Genomic DNA, 25272 nt, shown 5'->3' with positions numbered 1-25272 from the left:
TTGCTGTGTCATTTCCTTTATAGAGAGGGCACTTCCTGTAGAAAAGTCTCTCACACACGCACATGCTCAGGCTGAGGTCAGCTCTGCTCCACAGTGGAAGAGAGCACTGAAGAGGACATAGCCTTCTAGTACTCTATATCTGGAGGGGTTTGACATATCCTGTTATTCAGACACGTTCCTTTGGGTGGACAGAACATGCTGACTACTGTAGATGTCCTTGTGATTTTGATAGTAGTTACAGTGATGTAATGTGGGAAGCTAAACGCTTGTGAGATGAGGCGAGTACACTGTTTCCTCTGTGGAAGGGATCCCTTCCTTAATGATATTGACTTATATTGGTTTCAGTAAAAAAAAAAAAAAGTGTTCACAGTCCTAGATGTGGCTTTTTGGTGCTTATGGTTTTGAAAAGTATTGGCGAAACAATGTTGTGTATGCAGTTATGAATACCTATTGAAATACTAATCCTGATTTCACATTGGTTCTTCATATACTGTATACTCCCACTCCCCCCTGATCACAGCCATCCTACATACAATAAGTAGGCTATATACAATATATTTGATTCTCCTCCTAAATGGGGCACGTGATTCTCTTGTCAGTGAATGGGTAGCGGATGTATTCCAAGGACTAGACGGGTTTCCGAACGGGACACGACCCCATCAGATTGGAGCGCTGTGGAAAAAGTCATTGAGGTTTTCCTGACTGGTTGATTTTCTTCCTCCCCATTATTAACACTGGCAGTGAACTGGTGTTCAAACTGGTGGTCTAACTGGTCTGTCCTCTGGCTTTAATGTGAGCAGCCAGACAGTCTGAGTTACATAACTGTCAAAACAATCACCCCCCTCAATCTGCATGCCTGCCATCCTCTGCTTCTCTCTTTTCCCCTCTGATGGGCATGGGAAATGAAAACAAGGAAGGGGGCGTGACCTTACGCTGTAGATACCCGTGCACAAGTCATTTCATCATCACTTGCTCAGTGGCTTGGCATTGGACGCAGACAGAGCGGTGCTCTGTCAATTTACATTTTACAAGACGATAATCACTCTTTTGTCTCTCAATGACCTGTATATGGTTTGATATACATATAAATATTTAAAACCTCGTTTTTATCATTACTAATGTTGCAGTGTGATTGAGCGTGTTTGTTCTAGAAGCGCAGGTCTCGCCGTTAGAGCGTATCTTGGAAATTGGCTTTGTTCGTTCCGACAGCACACAGACGGCTTTATCGTCCAGAATGGACAATTTGGAGAAAGAAAATAGGTCTGACGAAGATTCGGAATACGAAGAAGAGGAGGTGGACCCTAGAATTCAGGTACGTTATAATAACAATTGCTCTTTGTTTCAGTTGAGACTAACTAATCTCTTAATTTAACAGCATTTGATACATCCACTATTCAATGCACAGTGGAAGAGTATGTATTATCCCTGGCAGAAAGTCTATCTGATTTGGGGTCTTTTTTCAAATTGTTTTTAATGTATTGATTTATCAAGACTGTCGATCTACCTTGAACAAAAGGTATGTATTGTAGCCAACTAAGTTGAGACATAGGCCTACTTGTTAGGTTTATGATGGGCTATGTTTTAGCCAAACTTGTTTCTGATTTAATGGAATGCATGGGAATACAGGCCTGACACTCAAATAGCATGTTCATCTGAATATACCTTCTGCTGTGTATTAGGCTATTAATTGGTTGAAAAATAACATTGTTTAGCCTTAAAAGCTATGTGCAGTTAATATATCCATAAATCAAGATGATAGCTGATTCTTGTATTTGTTCAAACCATCACTCTGGCTACCTTCTAATGTCCAGTCTAGTATTTCATCCAAGTGTAACACATTCCAGATGTTGCAGACTTCCCAGATACTGTATTACATTCCTTTCTCTTGGTGTTGCTCAATATTGTCCTTTGCTCTCTTTCTTACAGGGAGAACTGGAGAAACTCAACCAGTCTACAGATGACATCAACAGATGTGAGACACAACTGGAGGTAAGACAGTGTACACACACACTTCCAAGTTTGACACACATTTCCCCTCCAAAGTGCACCACATGGCTGACACAAATTGACAACAACCAGAATCACATGAAAGTGAAGACTTGACCGCTCTGCCATCAGATGTGTTATCAGACACTTTGCAGCAGTCTGTGGCTTTTCATATGTTTTACATGCAAAACCCATATTTTCTGCACTATGCAGCTACAAGGTGACCCACTATCAAATAATTCATTTCAACCATTAGACATTGACCTCTGCATATTGAAGATGATTCATTCAGGTCATTGAGGTGGTGTATGTTGCAGAGTGTTGACCTTTGGATGCTGTTAAATGTCAGTAAAGTAGTAGCAAAATCAAATCAAATCAAATCAAATTTTATTGGTCACATGCGCCGAATACAACAGGTGCAGACATTACAGTGAAATGCTTACTTACAGCCCTTAACCAACAGTGCATTTATTTTAAACAAAAAAGTAAGAATAAAACAACAACAAAAAAGTGTTGAGAAAAAAAGAGCAGAAGTAAAATAAAGTGACAGTAGGGAGGCTATATATACAATAAAATAAAGTGACAGTAGGGAGGCTATATATACAGGGGGGTACCGTTGCATAGTCAATGTGCGGGGGCACCGGCTAGTTGAGGTAGTTGAGGTAATATGTACATGTGGGTAGAGTTAAAGTGACTATGCATAAATACTTAACAGAGTAGCAGCAGCGTAAAAAGGATGGGGTGGGGGGGCAGTGCAAATAGTCCGGGTAGCCATGATTAGCTGTTCAGGAGTCTTATGGCTTGGGGGTAGAAGCTGTTGAGAAGTCTTTTGGACCTAGACTTGGCACTCCGGTACCGCTTGCCGTGCGGTAGCAGAGAGAACAGTCAATGACTAGGGTGACTGGAGTCTTTGACAATTTTGAGGGCCTTCCTCTGACACCGCCTGGTATAGAGGTCCTGGATGGCAGGGAGCTTTGCCCCAGTGATGTACTGGGCCGTACGCACTACCCTCTGTAGTGCCTTGCGGTCAGAGGCCAAGCAGTTGCCATACCAGGCGGTGATGCAACCAGTCAGGATGCTCTCGATGGTGCAGCTGTAGAATTTTTTGAGGATCTGAGGACCCATGCCAAATCTTTTTAGTCTCCTGAGGGGGAATAGGCTTTGTCGTGCCCTCTTCACGACTGTCTTGGTGTGTTTGGACCATGATAGTTCGTTGGTGATGTGGACACCAAGGAACTTGAAGCTCTCAACCTGTTCCACTACAGCCCCGTCGATGAGAATGGGGGCGTGCTCAGTCCTCTTTTTTTTCCTGTAGTCCACAATCATCTCCTTTGTCTTGGTCACGTTGAGGGAGAGGTTGTTGTCCTGGCACCACACGGCCAGATCTCTGACCTCCTCCCTATAGGCTGTCTCATCGTTGTCGGTGATCAGGCCTACCACTGTTGTGTCGTCGGCAAACTTAATGATGGTGTTGGAGTCGTGCCTGGCCATGCAGTCATGGGTGAACAGAGAGTACAGGAGGGGACTGAGCACGCACCCCTGAGGGGCCCCCGTGTTGAGGATCAGTGTGGCAGATGTGTTGTTACCTACCCTCCCAGCTCTGTCAGTCATATACCTTTTTGGATCTGTATTAAGGTAAAAGTCTCTTTAGGACATCTTTTGGGGTCAAAGGAGGCATTCAGTCTATAAAATACCTGTCATTTCTAATGTTTACTGGATCCTCACCAACTTGAGCAGCATAAGGCTTAAAGAACTTGTACTTGTACAATGTTTCCATTGATCTTGATGTTCAATGAGTGCTTGTCAAATACTTAATTGTTTTTCGAGTTCAGATATACTCCACTCTGTGTTGTTGAGTCAGCGGGTCATGGTCAAATCAGTTTATTTGTAGACCCAGTTTGACGTGGTCTCTGTGCACAGCTGTCTGCCTGTTGGAGTAAACGGCGCGCCAATCGGGGAAGTGTGTCTATTAGAGATAGACTTGAGTCCTTACCGATGGCTCCACCGATCTGTAAACAAAATTAACGTCTCAAAAGATCAGATAAAGGCCTCTGTGGAAACCCTTTGCAATACACACACACACAAAATATTGTCCAACTTTTTGAGCGCATTTTACTTTAAAGGGAATAAACACACAAGATGTACTGATTCACCATTTGTCGAACCACTTCTCAAGTACATAGCGACAGGAGGTAGGAGGCTGTGACAGAGGAGATGAAATGCTCTGCTCGACCCTGAGGTGTGAGGGACAGAGAGACTGCACTGTACTGTAACCTCTGTTGTATCAGCTAGAGGAGAAAGAGAGAGATGGAGAAAATGAGGAGTGGAAATAAGAACAGAAAAAAGGGGATGGAGTAGAGGGAGAGAGTGGGGGATGAAATGCATTACGAGGAGAGATGGAGAAAGGGGGGACCGTGACCCCATCCTCTGAATTTTCTCTGTTGAGAAATAGATGGTTTACATGGCCTGTTCACTCACACACACACACGTACAATTTTCATACCCAGCAATTACCCCTTGTTGTTCTGAGACTGAAATAATGCATGGTGCCTCCCCTGCGGTGGCCTCTTGCTATGCAGGAGGTTGGGAGTTCATGGAAAAGCTGTTTTTCTCTCCAGGATAGCAGGTATCTGATAACCATGTCAGAATTCCAGTATGACAGAGTACAGTAAAGAAACATGTTTGGGCAGCAGAACAGCAAGTACCAAAGTGTAGCAAATGGCAAACAGTGGTGGTGGAGCCATCACTGTATTGGGTTCCTTGATCTGCACACACACTGAATGGGAAAGAGCTAGGGTTCAGGGGCTAGGGGTTGTTTTCGGACATGGTGTTTGTCCTCAGATGCCAGATTGTTGCAGGATGAGTGATGATGTCACAGGAAGTGTGTGTCCCTGCCCTGTTCTCACAATTGGCCTTCCATCCCTCAGATTTGAAATGGTAACAGGAAGGATATCTTAGTCCAGAACACTGGTGCAGATTTACATAACATCCCATGATCAGATTTAAAGTTTCAAAGAATTGAAAACAATCCAATAAACTTATTGCATAAGTGCTATATATTTTTTCCACACTGACATCTCCAGGAATCTGTTTTCATGCTTGTTTTTGTTTTCTGTCTACCATGATGTCTCCTTCTGGACGTCACACTTGACCTCACTTGTTTGATCTGAGAAAAAAATCTCCTCTGCCTTATCTAAAACGGTTTCAGGGCGAATTAATGTTTTGGATTAGATAAGGTTTGATACGGTTGAAAGTAGGCCTGTTATTGGCTTTATCAGCATGCTTAGCTGGGGACTCTTACATCTAACCACTCCGACTGATGAATAAACATTAACAGTAGCTGATGGTGTGTCGCATAAAAGGCTATTTCATATGATCATTTTCATATGGCCATTTCTTTGTTAATTGCCTGTTTGCTTGTGTCTGAAGGTTGCATCGACATAGCTGCCCCTGTTAACTTGATCAAAGACTAATGCAATTTTAGGACACTGGCCTTTTCAGTTGCAGAAGACTTTACAATTCTTAGAATCGAAGGTGGGAGAGCCCCGACTCGTATGTCTAAATTAATTTAATTACTGCCTTAAGAGTCTGAATGAATACTCTGGTTTCGTGAAATCCTGGTGCGTCTAATTTAATATTTGCTGTCAATTGTTAACTGCGGTTGGTTAAATAGTTAAGAACAATGACCATCGCGTAACATCGAGATGAGTGTTGAGTCTTCTATTACCTTTGAACATTCATAGCAAACAAAGGGTTGGAAGTTCGATACAGTCCTAGTTAACCCTTTCTCCCTGTTTTCTCCAGGATGCCAGGCAGAAGTTCCGCTCGGTGCTGGTAGCGGCCACGGTGAAGCTGGATGAGCTGGTCAAGAAGATTGGGAAGGCGGTGGAGGAGTCCAAACCCTACTGGGAGGCGCGGAGAGTGGCCAGACAGGTGAGACACCACTCAGTGGACAGGGGGACTACGGGCTGGGGGTCTCGGCTCATATTGACCTTAGAAATAGTATTTTATTTATCGGAAAAGCTTTATTTGCCTAGTTCGCCCTCTATTTGCCTTGTTTCTTTGGGATTCATTAAAACCAGCACCATTGCGTACAATTTGATACCAGGTTGACTACCACATCATTTCTAAATACTAGGCAAATACCACATTGAACACCAAATGGGATGGGACTGTTAACTAACGTGTTACCTATTTGCTGCTTAATGAGAGTGAGGGGGGTGTGGGAGTGGCTTTGAGTGAAGCTGTGATCTCGGTTCCCTATTCTGCAAAGCCATAGCTATTGTTAGAGGAAAGGAGAGCTGCTGCCACCTGCTCATCTAGATAAGAGCCCTGCAGCTGTAAACAGTCAGAGAGGAACTGCCGGGACCAAACCAGACATGAAAAGGTTTTTAAAGGCCAACGGTTCTTCACTTCTTCTCTTATTTTGTTCCCTCTGGTGTTTTTGGCTCTGCTTTGGGCATTGTGTTCCCCTCATTCAGGCAACCTCTATATGGCTTCTGAATGAGAATGCACCTTTTTGTGGTTGTGATTTATGTTAATGCCCCTGACAACACAAATTAAGTTCCCTTATGGAAAAAGGAAGTTCTTCTAAGTTTGAGGATATTGGATTGTATGAGTTCCTCTGTCTACCTTTCGCACATCTACTCAGGGGCGCAACTTTCACTGGGGACGAGGGGCGGACATGACCCCCCCCCCCCCCCCCACACACACACACACATTCTGAAATATACGTTTTATCATTGCACTGTGATACAAAAAGAGGCATCGGTGTGCTTTAGGACCATGCGGACACGTCAGAGCATTCGGGTAGCACGGTGCTGCTGTCTGCAGCTGCTGTCTCTGTGTGTTGCGCTTTTTCTCCGGGTTGTAAAAGCAAGCACAGCAGAAACTGGCTACTCTTTATTTGACTGATGTAGCTGGCAAGTTAACAGCTTTTTTTTTTTATTCTCAGTGCTGAGCTAGTAGTGTAACTGACATGTAACGTTAGCTAATGTTTCATCCCATCTCGACTGAAGTTATGTCTGAAGAGAATGAACTAGCTAGCTAGTTAGTAGCTACCACAGCCAGTTCAGCTTTAGCCTCTAGCTATCTGTCAGGTAGCAGCATCTAACAGCTGTTGCGTGTGTATGGAAATGTTTTGTAGCCTTTTTGACCCGTTTCAACAGAAGTAAATTAACTTGGCCAGTTTTTGCCAGTTGATGTACCATTAGAGCTAGCCAAAAGTTGCCTAAGGTTAGCTAGCTAGCTCACTAACTTCAGTTATTATTTTAGCCTCAATCACACTAGACCTGAATCAAACAATGAAACCAGCGGACAAATGATTGAAGACCGATATTCTGACATTTTTTTGACAGTGCAATGTGAGTTATTATTAGTCAGTATAGCAATGTAACGTTGTTGATCTGTCAGTTTCCCTAGCTAATTCCCTACTTTTCACATTTACACGGTATAAACAGCTGTACAAGCTACACTGTCATGGTGCACAGTCAGTACACAACACTATGCTCATCATGTCTTAGCAGGATCAGATGGTGACAGGGGTCTCAGCAGGGTCAGTCAACCAGGGAAGACCAGTCTGTGACGGTGCTGAGGTGAACTTTTGCAGAACCAAGGCTATTTCTCTGTGCAGCAAACACTGGACAAGCCAGATGTTACAAAGATTGAAACTATTTTAAGGCAGTCTGACAAACCTCTAAAGTTGATTTCCAAACCGTATCAAGGGTTGATAGAGGCTTTTCCCGATGGCACACAACATGTAAAACATGACGAAGACCTGGGAGACACTATTGATGATGACGAATGGATACAGATATGTTTGAATGCCCAGTCATGTTCATATAATCTCAGACATACATTACTGCAGTTTAAGACCATCCATAGAACATACTATATGCCAGTGAAACTGAATATCATGCACTCAGAAATGTAATTCCTCTGCTGGAGGTGCAAAACACAAAAGGGGACATAATTTAAAAAAATTTACCTGTTTTTTTTCCTCCCCAATTTCGTGATATCCAATTGGTAGTTAGTCTTGTCCCATCACTGCAACTACTGTACAGACTCGGGAGAGGCAAAGGTCGAGAGCCATGTGTCCTCCTAAACATGGCCCTGCCAAGCTGCACTGCTTCTTGATACACTGCTCGCTTAACCCGGAAGCCAGCCGCACCAATGTGTCGGAGGAAACACCGTTCAACTGGCGACCGAAGTCAGCGCGTATGCGCCCGGCCCGCCACAGAAGTCGCTAGAGCACGATGGGACAAGGACATCCCGGCCGGCCAAACCCTGCCCTAGCCCGGACGACGCTTGGCCAATTGTGCGCCGCCTCATGGGTCTACCGGTCGCGGTCGGCTGAAGGCTGGCTGAATTCTGGCAAAGAGTATGTTCTTTTATCTCAGCATGTCTACAGATTCTCCCTGTTTTTGTTTGCTTGGAAATGTTGATACTGGAGACTTATCAGAAGAAACTGTGTATCCTAGCATTTATAGTGGCTAAGAAATGCATTGCTATTAATTGGAAGGTTGGATATCCTCCCAGAATGTCACAATGGATGGCATAAATGTCAAGTTATGCATCACTAGATTTGATTTATTACAAGATTAAGGGTATACTGTGCAACTTTCATAAGGTATGGGTGCCTTATATGGAATACTGTATGAGAAAGGGGTCTGTATTGAAAACATTAGGTTTTTTTTTAGTCGAGCAGTTGCAAATATATTTTTTTCATTGGCACATGAGACAACGGTCTGATTTGCGCCTGTCTCAGTGGACTAATCCATTGAGGAGGCCACGGGGATGCCACGGTCCAAGAATATGGGGATTGTGTCTCAGATGCACAAAGCACGTCTCTCCAGAATGTGCTCTCTCCCGCCATTTCGTGGGTATTCATTGTTTCATAACTTCATTGTGTGCATTGTTTGCTGTGTCTCAATTTCCCATTACATATATCGCCAGTAGTAGCCTACATTTACCGTTAATTCCCATAATTTCTAATCTGCAATGTTTGTTTGGGTACGGTAATTTATGTTAATGCATTGAATATATTATTATTATTATTATTAGTCATTTATCATTTATCATTCTCATTGTCGGAGTGGACATGTGTTTTCCAGAACTCACAACTTATGCTAACCTTGAGAGAAACAAGTTTTTATTTAATTCAATTTACGAGTTTTGTCAATTTATTCATCATCTTTTGTTTGAAACGCTCCTGTCAAAGTTGAGTAAGGACGCACACCTGATTACGCATATAGAAGTAGGACTAGTCTACCTGGCCTGCACACAAATCTAGGCCCAAAATGAGCTGTGGAGCTTCTCAAAGTAATTTTTCTTCAACTCAAACAGCAAGTAAACAAAGTCTGTTTTTAGAATCAATTGACAATGGCAATAGTTCCTCAAAGTATTTGAACAATATTTCCAGCTCTCTCCCTTTCGATAACCACTCGACATGAAAGTGAAAAATGTAAATGTGAGACAAATGAGAGAACAGCTCACTCTGACCATTTGACTTGCCCTAGCAGAGTTGTTTATCCAGAGCGTTGGTGACTGCAATTGTGCTGCTGGCAACAATGTAATTATGCTTTTTTGCCAACGTTTACTGACACTGGCCATATTCAACGGGTGTTGAGTGTTTGTAAATTCGTCAGTTATTCTGCGCTCTAGCACACTCAGACGAGAGTGCTCTGAAATCGGAGTAGATAGCCAGAGCGAATTTACCAGCTACGTCTATCGACCATTGTCGCAGTGACATAAACATTCTATTGAAATAGTTACTTGTATAGTGGAGTCTTTTTTGTTTAGACATGTAGCTAGCTAGCTAAACAATGAACCATATTCCAACTCATAAATAACGTTACTACCCTGCATGAATTGGCAGGTAGCTAACCAACCAGGTTCAATGTTAGCTAGCTAACACTAGGCTATAACTAGCAATGCAAATGACTCTGAGATACGAATAATATTACTAGACAGATCATACATGTAACTTTACCTAGCTAGCCAGCCAGCTAATGTTAGCTAGCTAGCTAACAGTACACTTTAATATCTGAAAATGTAGCTAGCTAGGCTCTCTTACCTGTATACAGGGATGTACGCGTCTCCCTATCTGTCACGGATGCCTTGGTTGCCCTTAGTTTGAAGATGTAATCCGGAGACAGGTGTTTTATACAACAGCCTTCTGTGTGTTCTCTTTTCCACTCCGTCTGCATATTTGCAATCAAATGGCAGAATTTTCTCCATCTCCTTAGCTATTATACTCTAATTTGATTTCAAAACTCGGTCCTCCAGAAAGTGGAGAGCAACTCTTATGCAGTTCTACTACGTGATATCTTTCAAAAAAGCCACATTAGAAAGGATTACCTACACATACTGACCAGCTCATATTATAGACAGAAGCGTGCTACATGGCAGACCAATCCGAACTCATCTCTCGGCATGTCCAGCCCACTCATTATCTCAGCCAATCATGGCTAGCAGGAAGGTTGCTGCTTTTTCCGTGGCTAAACCAACTAGGCTCGTAATTTAACAATTTTATTTGTATTTACAGATGGCATACAAGTTTGATATTAAGGCACATGAAAGTTCACATGTTCCAGAAGGCATTTCTGCCCCCCAAAAACACATTTTGATAATAATAAAAAAAAGTTTGCGTTCAAATGGCGCTCCTGTGAAGTAGTGACGTGCGACATATGCCTAGTTTCCTGAAACGAGTCACATACATTTTTTTCTGGATCTTTTCTACCTGCAGGAGGCAATAGTTTTATGTGTTGGCTTTATGTACGCTGTTTTTACATAGTTGGCAATGGCAATAAAAGTTACTTTTAGATTTTTACAATTTTCATTTAGATTAAGATAGAGTGTAGATTAACCACAGACAATGATTTTGAGATGAAACTGTTCCACGAAAATGTGCATATGAAAATCATTACTAGCACGCAGATTGGTAGAAATGGTAAGATAAATTCTCCCTCCAAATGGAAAAGGTTGCCGAGTGCTGGTGTAGCCTATTACCGGCAACTTCAGCAGCGTAATTCTGCCAGCGGGAGAAGGCGGGTCGGGAGAGATTTTTTTCTTCTGGCTAGGCTACCTTGATCTTTGGCTCTCTCTTGAGTCATTTGTGTGTCTTAATTATTTAAACAAACAGCCTGCCTAAAGCGTCAGACAAGTTCAGTACATATAGTTGTTTTTATTAAAACACATAGGGTTGTCTAGATATGGAAAAATACACGTTTAAAAATTTGGCCAATCGATTGGTCAAAAGAAAAGACTACGCTTGGTCAACGTAGTCTTTTACTTGTCTGATGCTTTAGGCAGGCTGTTTGATTAAGTAGTTATAATTTTTTTGTCGGTGACGGTCCTAGTAGAAATGCAGAACTTTAGATGCCCAGGTTATGTCCCCAACACTTCTAAAACCAAAGTTGCGCCCCTGCATTTATTGGCCCAGTTATTTCATTGAAAGCAATGGTATGAAGCCATGATGTGTTCAGGGGTTCAATAAGAGTTTGGCACATACTCGAGGGATTGAGACTGAAACTTTTGAAAAGCACTTAACTCTGTGGCTCTTAATTCCAGACTATGTTGGCAGGTATCTTAATTATGAACAAGTGCAGGACTCGCTTGTCTGTCATACTATGCTGAGCTCTGCAACAAGAAGTCAGTGGGACCTGACTGCATAGGGCGATTCTAGGGCATTGGTCTCACACACACACACATCACAGGTCTCATCGATCGAAGGTGTGGTTGAGAGCATTACAAAGCGGTTGAAAAGGTTGAAATGGATCAGTGGTGCGGTAAATGGCTGCCTCGCTAACATGGTTGAGTTAATCAACCTCACAGTGGTGACTGGAGCAGAGGCCATTTAAACACAACAGTCCTGAATCAATTATGCAACATAAACACTCTTCCTCTCTTTCCCTATCTTCCTCCATACTCTATCCTCCTCTGTCTTCCTCCTCTTCTATTGCAATGTATCTCCACCTCAGTCTCTCCATTCTCCTTCAGTGGGGAGCATGTACACAACGTTGAACTTGAATCATTGTTTGCCCAGAGGGGTGGAAATTCTCTATCTCTCTGGTTTGTTGAAGTAGCCTACATGAGCAATACATTATCATTTGCTTTAAAAGGCTAATGATAAGGTACACAGGGAGTGGCAGCGCTGTGGAAAAATGCTCTTGACCATAGTCTAGATATACGCACGCACCATAACTCAGGCTTTTGCATAACAAAGCAATAGATGGTCACTTACCTTAGATGTTGAGAAGACTTGCTAGTATATCCTGCGGTAATAGGTGTCACAAGTTAATGGGTGACTGCGCTTGGAAGTGGCTCAGAGACCGGCTTGACTCGGCCAGAAAGTTTTTTACTGTATGTTTCCTGAGGGATCGCTTGGGTACCCTGTACTTTCTTTGACAGCTCCCATTTTTTAAAGTGCTGAATCAGAGTGCCTCGATTGCTGCAGTCACCAGTAGTGTAAAATGATGAAAAGTGTTTTTCTTATATCTCATGAAATATGTATAGTTTCCTTCTCGTTCACCTCCGCTTTGAAGAGTGTGACTTGACGAAAAGTAGACCAGTCAGGATTTTTTCTAGGGAGGTTTGCAGGATATACTATTTTCAGGTTTTCTAGTGTGTTGTATGATAGTGTTTTCTGTATCGTCAAACACAAGCAAATATTCCTCACCTCAATCAAGCATGGTCAGTTGGCAGAGCATTAGCATTAGCAACCCAGCTCCTATATCTAACTCTGGTTGCATATTAGCAGTTAGCATCAGGGTTGGGGTCAATTCCAAGTACATTGAAATTCCCATGGCAATTCTCTTCAGTACTTTTCAATTAGGAAAATGTGGGATTGGAATTTGGTTTACTTTCTGAATTGAAACGGAATTGACCACAACCCTGGTTAGCATTAAACATTGAAGTCCTATTGCCCTTCCCCCCTCAGCTGCCCCCATTTTGTCTGGAGAGTAGGTACAGCTAGTGGGGGACAGGTGGAACAAAAGAGAGGAGGAGAATGGTGATGGTAATGTGATGTGGCTGGTGCAAGGTTTGGGCACAGTCTGCCTCCCCACTCTATCTCGCCCCCCTCCCTCTCGCTCTCTCCTGCACAGCCCGTTACCGACAGTGATTACCACGCAGCTGAAGTGCACAGCCGAGATCGTCTCAGCCCCTCGCTGCCTCAGTCATCTAACCGCAGTGCGTCTGGAGGTGGGAAGAACTAAGGAGAGACGGATAATGAGAGAGAGGAGGGGAGATGCCCGAGGTCCACAACAGAGGAGACAGACTGTGGATATGTCTGTGAGATTAGTTATGAACTGACCTCCATGATGGCCGTAGATTGAACAGATGTGGGGCTTAGTGATTTCTGGCTGGGGAGGCTGGGTGAGGAAAGCAATGAAAATCCTTCAGGCCTGAAGGAGATTGGTTGGATTTGGTACTGCTGGAATAGAGTCAGACTGGGGGAGAGAGCTGGCTCCAGCTGATGTATGGGATTGTTCTCTGGCTCTGAGTCAAGGGCAGATGGATCACAACTAGAAAGGAGACTCTAGGTCCCTGCACATTTTTGTCAGAGGCTGGGTGCTCTAATACATCAACCTGTCACTGTAGTGTCTGGGATAAAGCAAAAGTGCACTCTTTCAGTGCTGGGACTGGGAGAGAGTTTGTAGGAATTTATATGGTCTTGAGTTTTTGTCATACTGTAAAAATTGCATTTTATTACAATCCCAACATGCGGACAGGGGCGGACTGGGACCTGAAATTGGCCCTGGCATTTCTAACTCACAGGCCCATTTTTTTCTCCAGGACCCCACACCAGCCCATTTCTTTCCTTTCTTTCCCATTTCTTTCTGCTAAAAACCCAAGTTAGGCAGGCCCACTGGGCTAAAAATGGACCAGTTCATCTGGCATTTCAGGTCAGTCCGCCCCTGGGTTGTCAATGCTTGCTGTCCAAGCCTGCAGCCATGGAACATCGTATGAGTGTGCTGAGGAATTTACTGTAAAGTGGCTGTGGCTGGAGATCCAAGAGGCAGCTGTTCATAACAAGTGGTGCTTCAGCGCATTAGACGTTGACTGGAACACTGAAGTTAAGCAATGGTTAACCAACCACTTGGAACAAGAGGCTTGCATCCCCACGTCCATGTCTGAGCACTGTTGCTCCTTCACTTTGCCTCAGAGGTAACATTCAGACTGACCTGATCAATCTACAGCATCTAGGTTGTTATAGCATCAGACCATGCATCAGACCATGAAGCATGATGAAGACGAGCTCTCCCTGAGTCAGGTGCGGTCTAACGACTTCTTCAGGATTAACTCTGTGGGTCTCTGACAGATATCTAGGGCAGTCTCAATCGGGACACAAATAAGGCCAAGGCTATCGAAGCGTGACTAACTGCAGAGATGCATGTTTACTATCTGACTGTAAATCAATGACCTCCCATTGAAAAGGCCCTTTTCATCCCATCTCACTCCCTTTTCACCAAGATTAATTGCCCTGCTTAGCTGAGTAGATAGATTAAATCAGTTAATTCTCGTGGAAAATAGCTGTGTGTCTGTGTTCTCTTTGAAGGCCGTTACTTTTCCAGTGTTGATAGCCTATGCTGAGAAATGTTTAGCTGAAACTCTCTGGTCTTTGAAGTCTTGGCATGTCTCGTTTTTGCAAACGTTGTCAAATTTTTGCTGTGAAGATGATAGGAATGCTTTATATTTCAAAGCTTCTCTTACATGCGTGCAGCCATGGAGGCAAGCGTGAATATGTAGCAAAGAGATGATTATCTGAACATGTGCCGGTTAACCAAATGAATTCTCTGTTAGGGCTCCGAAGAGCGTAAGCTGTGAATAATTGAAAGGCTGTGTAGAGCGGGATCCGATTTTCTTATGCACAAAGAGAAAGTGTAGTCTTTTAATAAAGTAACACTTTACTTACACTAGAGTGTGCACGCGTTGGCGCTTGTTTGATTGACATTTACAGAGCCCTACTGATTTAAAATATGAGTAGGGCTCTAATGGGAAATGATTTGATTAATTATTTTCCTGTATTTGAGTTACTGTGGATATGGATTGATATGTAATAAACATGATTGTATGTGCGGGGAGACGCAGACAGATGTATTCCCTTGGGGAAGGGAAACAGGAGTTAACCATGGATGTTTTAAGTACCATATTTAATTAAGTAGTTTGGCGCCTTTTACTCTATCATTATCTGTTGTAACTGTGTACTGATGTTCTGACCTTTGAACTGTATCAAATGTCTGCCAAGTGTTGAATGTTGTGTAAAGTTTGACTCCAGACTGGATTCGAGGACACACTGATAATGTATCTGTGATTCTGTAGCAGCTGATGTTGTGACTTCCTACAAGCCTCCTGGTGTTTACAGAACATTCGGTGCTGTGTGATTAATATAATTAGACCTTTTCTTTGCTCTTATTCTGGAGCTGTCTCCATGATGCAACTTGTAATAAACCGGGTTGATTTGTGATTGATTTGATCAATGTCTGCTCTCCTTTTTTGTTACAAGGGCCTATGAAGTATCTGTGTGTGATGGAGAAGTGAAAGTAGTAGACCTTATTATCTTTTTATATAGACAGAAACTGCAGCGGAAATGCAGAACTGATGTGGTATTAACGTCTTTCTAGAGGCCAAATATACACCGGTTTGAAACCACAGCCCTTTACAGTCTTTAGAGAGGACCGTGAATAACAACACAAGAATGAATTGGAATGTGCTGAATAAATTGACTAATGCCTGCTCTCCCCTCCACTTCCATCCATCTCCCCTCCTCCCTAATAATGCATCTATCTCTCCCTCTTCCCTCCGGTTGTGAGAGTTCCTGAGAGGCCCAGCTTTGAAAGGTGGCTGAGAAATGATGCTATAGTCTTGATGTTAGCTGGACTGTTTTTTAAAATATATATATATATTTTTTTTACACCATCACTGTGCAGCTGAAAATGAAGGGTAGAGATGGGATGAGTAAACTGAAAATAATAGAATGATGGATCACGGTGGCAGCAGGACTGAAGTGATGATGGAGGAGAAGAGTAGGCAGAGGAGAAGGGCTGGGTTGCCAATCATTTATAGTGGAGGAGGTGTACAGCAGTAGGCCTGCTGTGAGAAGTCTCTCTGTTGGCATTCTGTTCATCTGCAGTATACAGTAGGAACAGAACACTACTAAATACTAATACATGTACTTATATTTATAAATGTGCCACTAAATAGCCTCTATCTGCCAGTCTGCAGACTAGTTCTGTTGCATTCCTTATGAATAGCCTGCTATCTAGGAGTGATTCCTGCTGAAGTAAATTAAAGACCGAGATAGATGCACAAAGAACATCGTGCTGTACAGTATTATGCTTCAATGCAGTATTATTCCTATGAACTGAGTCAGCCATTGGACTTTATCATCTGGTGAATAGTCCTTTCTCCTGAGATGATTCCTACTGTATTAGATTAAGTGGACAACACTGGATACACAAAGCACATAGGGTGTTCCTGGGAGAGGGGCATGTTTTCTCAGCATGTAGTCTGCTTGTTGGGGTTAGTGGGAAAACAATTTTGCCGGGGTGATTTTAAAAGTAGATCACTGAATGTGCTTACAGAGCGAGGGAGAGAGTTGTCTAAATGAGAGCGTAGGTAGCAAGTCTCGTAAACAACGTGACAACCATTTTGTGAAAGAGAGTCCCCGGTTGAATTCCTAGGCATTCAAACTCATGACTCATCCATACAGTGAAGTGATAGACATTGGTTAGCATGTGGTTGGACTCAACTCTCTCGTATGTGTACGCCAAGCCCATCCATGTCATGTGAAGGTCTGTGAATGGGTTGTGTGATCACCACAAGGCAGAGGTTGTTTAGTTTGTGCTGAGTTGGCATTTGGAAGGCTAATCAAATTACCATAGCAGGGAATGGGATGTTGTCTAAAAAATAAAATATCTTGGCTTGCAGATCCTTATCTAGTAGAGTCTTGAGGTATACAACATACTGCTCCATAGGTCATGATGAGAGCAGGAAATAATGATCACGGGGCGGCAGGTAGCTTAGTGGTTAAGAGCGTTGTGCCAGTAACCGAAAGGTCACTGGTTCTAATCCCTGAGCCGACTAGGTGAAAAATCTGTCGATGTGCCCTTGAGCAAGGCACTTAACCCTAATTGCTCCTGTAAGTCGCTCTGGATAAGAGCGTCTGCTAAATGACTAATTATTATTATTTAATTACTTCATTTAATTGAAGTTTGTTTTCTTTGGGGTGACTCAATGTGTTCCTCACTTAAATTAGGTCAGTAGAATCCCTATTCACATGAGATTCTGTTGGAACTTTTCTCTGCTGTGACTTATTCATAAGTTGCTTGCAGCCAAGGAGACATGTCAGTGTATATCTACCTTCACTTCCTCCCAAACTAGTCAAACTTAACAAAAGTAACGCTACTTTGTTTGGAAATTCTATGATAAGCGGAAGCGAGTTGGGATTTAGTTTTTTGGCAGATCAGTAACGTTTTATCATCCTTACTGTAAAACGTCTGAATGATATTTAGCCTCTACAGTAAATTTACACACACACACACACACTCGTGCCCACACAGATACAGTAAATCACCTTCCCTAGACATGCTATTGGTGGGTTTGGGGCAAAGCCTTGAGTTGATGCTTTACTGGTACCCACAGAACAGAGAGGGGTTTAGGGTATTAGCAATAGCTACAGGGGGTTTCTGTCAGTTGCTATGACTGACAGATTAGAGAGGAAAAGTGGATGAATGAGGAAAGGATTAGCTCTGCAGCTATGGCAACACACACACACGGGAAGTCTAAGCTACGGTAAGCTTCCGCTTTGTACTGTACCTTACCATAGCTGAGGCTGGAGGAGGGAACTGTTTTAGAGTTGATCCGTTATTATGGGACCCGGTTGGGCTAAAATATGCACAGAGAGTAAAGTAGTAATACTTGGATGTTCTCTCTGGAAGCAGTCTACGATGTTTTGGTTGACCTCAGAACAGAACATTCAGAGTGGGTAGGGAGGGATGTGTTAAAACAAAGCTGGATGTTACTGATACCTTCTGATAGTAGCAATAGATACCAAGGGGAAAACAAGATGTTGAGCCTTGTTACACACAGCCAGCCACCCGGCCAGCCACACACAGAGAGACACACAGACAGACACACACAGACAGACACACACAGAGAGACACACAGACAGGTGTGAAGTGTTTGACAAGAATTCTATTAGCTGTGAGGTCTTTGAGCCCTAAAGCTCTTCCCCCACTGTATACAGTAAGTGTCAAATGAGACGTTGCAGCTATACTTTGTGCTTATACTACCATACGTCATGCCATCATGACCTTTCTGTGTTTTCTCCCAAATGAGTCCTTTTGATGTTAGGAACATCTTATATACAAGACAGTGTTTGGCGTCTTTGGTGATTTGTTTGTTATTACGCCTAGTTGCTATTTTCCATGCTGATTCAACAGCTGATTTGGTTTATTCCTGTCAATGTTTGAGCTGAAGGTTTTGTGTGTCTCTTGTTTTTAAAAACAGCATTTCATGAGAAGTGCTTACATTGTAGTTATATAGAGACACTGGATATAGTAGTTTCTTGACTGAAGAGCTCATCATTAATTTCCTGCAAGAGGAAAGAATTCTCTTGAGGTGTACAGATGAAGGATTTGGCCTAGTATGGGCATGGGCCAGCTGGCAGTAGGGGCAGGGGTTAAACACTGATGGCCAGACATGGCCCACATAATATTTTATGGTGACAGAGAACTTGGCTGGCGGCAGAGTGTCATGGCCTGTTGCGGTGCCCGTCTGGCGGGCTGTCACTCTACCCATTGTCCAGGCACAGCTAGAGACCCAGACATGAAGTGTGTCTGATAGGGTCTCATCCCATCCGTTGTGCAGATTCTGCAGGAGACCCAGTGAAGGTCTGGTTCTGTGGCTGATCTCAGTGCATATCTAACGTGGTGTCACTCTACCCATTGCCCAGGCTCAGCTGGAGGCCCAGAGAGCCACCCAGGACTTCCAGAGGGCCACGGAGGTGCTGGGGGCAGCCAAGGAGACCATCGCCCTGGCAGAGCAGAGGCTGCTGGAGGAGGACACCAGGCAGTTTGACTCAGCCTGGCAGGAGATGCTCAACCACGCCACCCAGAGGGTGAGTACCGTACTGCATGGAGGGAATGGGATTCTGCGGGGGCATTAATGCAGCATGACTGTCTATCAAATCTAAATTTGAATGTTACTATTCAAAGGTTTGAGGCATAATGTGGATGGAAATCGATGCTTCACAAGTTAGGAAGTCACGTTGTCGCATTTCTGTGTAGCTGCCAGACTGAGTTCTGATTGGCTGTTGTAGGTGATGGAGGCGGAGCACACGAAGACGCGGAGTGAGCTGGTGCACAAGGAGACTGCAGCCAAGTACACGGCAGCCATAGGCCGCATGAAGCAGCTGGAGAAGAAACTCAAACGCACCATCAACAAGTCCAAGTGAGTCCCATATGACCGTATTGCGACCACAACCCAACCGCACTGTAGTTAAAAGACTGAGAAGTCAAAGTGAATCTGATACAACCACTGCATCAATTATCAAATGGTCTCCGACACACACGTTCACAAATCCCTGTTTATTTGTCAACAGTGACCTTTTCCAAGACATTGATCTTTCATGACATAGATTTTTCAGTAGCTTGAAAAAGGTCAACTTGAACAAAACGAATATAAATGTGCAACAGTGGAAGCTGCTGAGGGGAGGACGGCTCATAATAATGTCTGGAAAGGAACGAATGGAATGGCATCAAACACATGGAAACCATGTGTTTGATGTATTTGATACCATTCCACTTACTCCGCTCCAGCCATTACCACGAGCCTGTCCTCCCCAATTAAGGTGCAAGAGTCATTTTCGACCTTTGATGATGAAGCAGTGGCTGTTTTATTCCTAGCACCACAAAGAGAGACAATGTGGTGGTGTGCTGGTTAGTATATGCTGTCAGGTTTTTACAAAACTCCATAGACTGGAGGCCTGTTTTGGGGAGGGAGTGTACAGTGTAGAGTAGGGGGTCTCTAATGTTTCCCAGCTGTGACTGAGAGACTGAGGCTGTTGTGAATCCATATAGTCTTAAAAAGCTTCCTTGTCTCCTTTCCGTCATGACCACAGGTCATGTACTTGAAATGTGTAATCAGTATGGTTGAAACCTAGCCAGTCCTCCTAACTATTAGTGTCATGAAGATGAGATGAGGAAAGAGTCCGTTTTAGAGTGTTGGGACTGAATCCGTCTTGCTCTGTGTTGCCTCAGCTCTCTCAGCCTAATCCTTTCTCCACAGTTAGCTTATCTAATGTGATAGCCATATAGCTCACCCTGTTGCCTTGGTGATATGTACAGAGCTATTCCAAGTTGTTTTCATCGCCTCTAATTTTTTTCCTTCCCTCTTTTTTTCCCCTCCTCCCTCTCTTTTTGATTGACCTCTCTCCTGCAGACCTTACTTTGAGTTGAAGGCAAAGTACTACCTACAGCTTGAGGTATGTGTGCACTACACTACACTGTAATTTACCTGCCTTTATAGACCATTTTAAAGGTATTTTAGATTTAAGGAGTTCTATTATTGTCTTGTTATTGTGGACTCTGCTCCATTGTTAGATCTTTACTGATGTGACCTAAGTCAAATACTTTGACCGTGAACATATTGCCATGTCATCTCAGGTCTAAACCATTTATGGCAATGATGGCTTTGTGTGTGTGTGTGTGTGTGTCCTTAACTGTGTATACCAAGCTAATGCTAATAATGACTCCCTTTCTGTCTGTAGCACCTAAAGAAGAACGTGGATGAGTTGCAGGCCAAGCTGAGCCAGGCCAAAGAAGGGTACAAGACGGCTCTGAGAAACCTGGAGATGATCTCAGACGAGATCCATGAACGCCGACGCAACTCGGCCATGGGCCCCCGGGGGCGGGGTGTGGGCGCTGAGGGCGACAATGTCGCCGGGGACGACATTGCCAGCTTCAAGATGGAGTCGGATGGCATCTCCAGTGAGTACACTTACAGTGCATGATGTTCTGGTCATTTAGTTTCTGCGCTTGAAAACTGCAGAAACTGTTCTTGGATCAACTGTCCTACATAGTGAGGCTAAACAGCCAGCATTGCCTACTTTTCACTATTAGTTGGGTACGGCACATGCAAACGCATACTCACCCTGTTGACACTCTGACTTGTTCTTCGAATCCTTTGTAGGAATTCCTAGAAGAAATGTGCTCTTTGAAAAAAGTCTTAATTCAATTTTCTTTCAAAGGAAATTCCTGTTGAATTTAAAATGCCTGTATTGACTTTGTGAAGTTGTCATATCATGGGATCTTCTGCAAAGGTCATTGGGCACACAATGCTTTATTTGAAGGAGAGATACTTAACTGAAGTCTTTCTTTATGCTGAAGGAAATGGTTTTGGTCTTTCCTGCATGGCATCGTTCATGGCACCCAAATCCCATGCATGTCTTAATAACAACTAGCCTAGAGACAGCTTTACTGTTTAAGCTCCTTTGGTTAAGGTTAGGACTTGAGTAATGAGAGCTGATCCTGAATCAGTTAAGTGCTGAAGATACACACTGTGATGAGATGAGGCTCAACTGTAATCAGACAAAGAGGGTGGATTTTCAGAGCAGTGTGTGTCACTGATCCACTTCCCATTGTCCTGCATTATGGGCTGCGGGATGATGTTACCATGGCAACCTGAGAGCCCTACTGCTGGCTGACCCACTCCGACGCCATTGGCTGAGATTATGTTGGTTAACGCGCAACAGCAATAAACAGTAATATGCTACATTTGCTGATTTGTCTTTTAGTAGATTTAGTAAAGTGTGTCTGTTTCAAACTGTAACTCGATGGCAGTAAACAAAATAATCTGCGATTGCCCATAGTTCAAGGTCATAGAAAACATTCCTTCATTCATACATTCGCCATCCATGTTGGAATTTGGGGACTTTGACCCCTACACAGAAAATGGATCGCATATTTGTCTTGAAGTACTGTATGTCTTTGCACTCCCCCTTTCTTTCAGTGTAAAGTATCTCTGCAGTATTTCAAGCAGTCTCCCTCTCCCCCTTCTACCCACCGTCTGTCTCCCTTTTTTGCTTTTTCTTCCTACTCCCTTTCTCTCTGTTCCTTACCCTTGCCCCCGCTCTCTCCTTTTTTCACCTAAACCTCTTCACTCTCAATCTCCAGCTTCCTGTTTTCTCTATTTTGTATTTTGTTTTACTGTGGATGCCACATTGATGCTCTGCATATACACTCCTTAGTTGTACAGTAAAGGCTTGTTACATCTCAACCACTCTTCCCCTCTCTCTGTCTCTGCAGTGATGTCTGAGTCGTTTGAGGATGAGACCTGCAGCAGCAGTGCCATGTCAGAGGAGGACTCAGAGACTCACTCCACCTGCAGCCTGGGCTCCTCCTCCCACTCCCCCAACAGCCCCCAGGACCTCCCCTCGCCCTGCCCCCCCTCCTCTTCCTTCTCCTCCTCGCCCTGCCCCCCCTCCTCTTCCTCCTCCTCCTCTTCCTCCTCCTCCTCCTCCTCCTCTTCCCCTGCTCCCTCCTCACGCCCCTGCAGTCTGGACATTCCCAGCCCTGTCTCGCTGTCTGACTTCGGCCTCATCTCGCCTGTCCTGGGACCACGCAGCGAGTGTAGCGGGGCGTCATCACCTGAGTGTGACCTGGAGAGAGGTGTGTGTGTTTGCATACTGTATGAGGTGTAAATATGCAAACAAGTGAAAAAGGAGAGATTGATGGTGTGTGTTTATTTTCAGTAAGACATATCGTCTTCTACTACCTGTCTGACTTGCACCTGAGCCAGAGGAGAGGCCTATTAGTCATTGTGACAGCTATCCTAGTGCTTAGGCCAGAGCAGGTGCAGAGCCACAGGCTAGCAGTACTGCTGGGGGATACATCCTAATCTCCGCTGGGTCCCTAAGAGCCTGCGGAGGGTTCTGGACCAGTGAGAAAGGTTAACACAGTGGAAACTTTTAGAAAAAGACTTTGGTATGATAGTCTACGGGGTGTGTGTGCAGGGCTTCCTACTCACAAAGGATATTCATGACCAGGCTCACACAGCATACCTCTCTGTGTGTTTCAGGTGAGAGAGCAGAGGGAGCGGAGGGGGAGCTGGACAATACTGTAAACAACAAGAGCACCACCGTCCCAAACACCAACAAGACCATGGGCCTGGAGGGCCGCCTCAGCTTCCTGTCTCTTCGACGCTCGCGCAACGACAGCACCAAGAACACCAAGCGCGGACGCCAAAGCCGTTCCCAGACCCCCACCCAAACTGTGGTCCTGGTCAACGGGATGTGAAGAGGGAAGCTAATCCCCAAGCTAACCCCATCACCGGCTTTGTGTGCCAACATGCTGTATTGCCAGTAACCACACACACATTCCATTCTACCCCGTGAACTAATGCTGGCTAAGTAAAAAAAGTGGCTCAGTATGAGATACTATGAACTAAATGGTCAGTGTATATACAGTTCCTATGGATCATGATGAAGAAGAGACTAAGACCCAACCCAGGGTGGGTGATTTCATGAAACCACCACTTCCTGTAGAAAGGACCTTTCACCTTTTGACCTCCCACCCATAGCTTTGAGTCCTCAGTCAGATTGGCTTCCCATAATTCCCTCCTGTACTCCACACACATTAAGGACAGTGCTGACTAACGTCGGGTGGGGGCCCAAGGTATATGAGGGGAAATGGGACAAACAGTGTTGTTTTTTACTGTGATATTCTCCCTGAGAGGGAGCTGCACTTCCAGACAAGATGCGTTTCTGTTGTTCGTAGACTAAAGAATATGCTCCTAGCTTCGACTATTAGAAATTGAGTGTTATTTATAAAACTTGATGTCACAGTGAATGTGCCACCTGTTTTACCAATACAGAAAATAGTAAAATACACAACATATCCAGCATTGATAGCAATATGTGTTATGCTTTTGTAATTGAAGAGCATACATAAGGCCAGGATTTAAATTCAGGATTTCTAAAAAGGAACAAGTACATTTACGGAGTGAATAACCCTCATAACTTGTGATATTACTCTGCTATATCCTCTCACAGATACTTGATATGTGAATACTCTCCCCTCGATGTAATCCCGTGTACGGCATATGGTTGCTATGGCAACTGCTTCATGTTACCATGATGTCCAAAAACTCACTACCCACCCCTGGCTGGCATCTCTTCGGACAGCCCATGCATTTGTCCAATAGGGGTCATCAGAATTGGACTTAAAATAACTGTATTCTATTGCACAACAAATTTCCCAGTGATCTAAATGTGAATCCATCTCGCCTACAGTACGCATAAAGCTGGACTTGGAATCTGATTGAACGAGAGTAGAATAATTGTGTGCGGTGAGGCAACGGTAGATATACCCCTCCTCTCTTCCTCCTGGCTCCCTCCCTCCATCCTGTGGTTCATCAGTGCCACACTGATGTGGTACCAGGGAAATGGGCCTCCAGACAGTCAACCCCCCCCTAGCCCTCCCTCCATCCATCTCCCTGTCATGGCATCCCCAATGGCCCTGGACTGAGGGACAACCTCCACCCACAGACAGTAACACTAAGAACTGAGCAATAGCGCAAGGACAGAACTTTGGATAACCATATCTGCCCATGGACACTTTCACATAGAGTTCTCTGTAACGGAATGAAAATGGCCAGCCTGGTAATTCTCAGAATCTGATGATGGTTTTGTCTTGGACCAATATTGAGGAGAAAGTGAAACTGGATGACTGAATGAAACTGATTGTGGCGAAGAATGTTGAGGCCTTTTGTGGAAACTGACAGAAAAATTGATAGTGTTGAGATTTCTGGTGGACAGTATCAGCTACTGTTGTAGATCCATGTTGGCTAAAGTGGCCCGCAGTAGACTGTCGGATGTTTCAAATAGTGTTAAATTGGCTTCCTCTCCTGGTCTCTTTATGCTCCATGGCCACATGGGAAAGGTATTTGGTCACTGAGTTAAGATGAGAATAGTAAGCTATTGCATAAGAGTATGCAGTCTTTGTTCTTGTGATCGCTCCAGTCTATGTATGTACTGTATGTGTACAAATGTAATGTTATATCAATGTTTATCTCTCTGTGCCACCCTCTGGTGTGGAATATAAGGATATAACCACGAACAGTCCCTCTCATAGCTGTTTTTTTCCAGTGGGTCTTGTTATGGTAGAGTAACTTTCCATTGTGTCTCCACAGCTTATGTGCCTGTTTTCAGAAAATAATCAAATAAACTGATGTTCACTGCAGTAAGCCTATATTCATTTCTTATGGTCTAACTGCAATGTTGAT

General features: G+C 43.9%; 1 protein-coding gene across 1 annotated transcript; it reads left to right on the top strand.

Moving 5' to 3' along the window:
- Positions 1-992: 992 nt before the first annotated feature.
- On the top strand, positions 993-25229 carry LOC311140418 (SH3 domain-binding protein 5-like). The gene is made up of 9 exons (XM_084175461.1): positions 993-1312; positions 1927-1989; positions 5791-5919; positions 18944-19108; positions 19310-19440; positions 20431-20473; positions 20759-20978; positions 22296-22658; positions 23068-25229. Exons 1-9 carry the CDS (start codon positions 1235-1237, stop codon positions 23283-23285), a joined length of 1410 nt encoding a protein of 469 aa, XP_084031587.1. The 5' UTR covers positions 993-1234; the 3' UTR covers positions 23286-25229.
- The last annotated feature ends 43 nt before the right edge of the window (positions 25230-25272 follow it).

The sequence above is a fragment of the Coregonus lavaretus genome (assembly GCF_964263955.1).
Source record: "Coregonus lavaretus genome assembly, chromosome: 13".
Classification (NCBI taxonomy): domain Eukaryota; kingdom Metazoa; phylum Chordata; class Actinopteri; order Salmoniformes; family Salmonidae; genus Coregonus; species Coregonus lavaretus.
Note: the sequence above shows the minus strand (reverse complement) of the source record. Positions and strands in the feature narration are given on the sequence as shown.

Coding starts and splice junctions, on each gene's coding strand:
- LOC311140418 (XM_084175461.1), top strand. CDS start 1,235: ATGGACAATTTGGAGAAAGAAAATAGGTCTGACGAAGATTCGGAATAC. Junction 19,441..20,430: donor CGCACCATCAACAAGTCCAA/GTGAGTCCCATA, acceptor TCTCTCCTGCAG/ACCTTACTTTGAGTTGAAGG. Junction 20,474..20,758: donor AGTACTACCTACAGCTTGAG/GTATGTGTGCAC, acceptor TTCTGTCTGTAG/CACCTAAAGAAGAACGTGGA.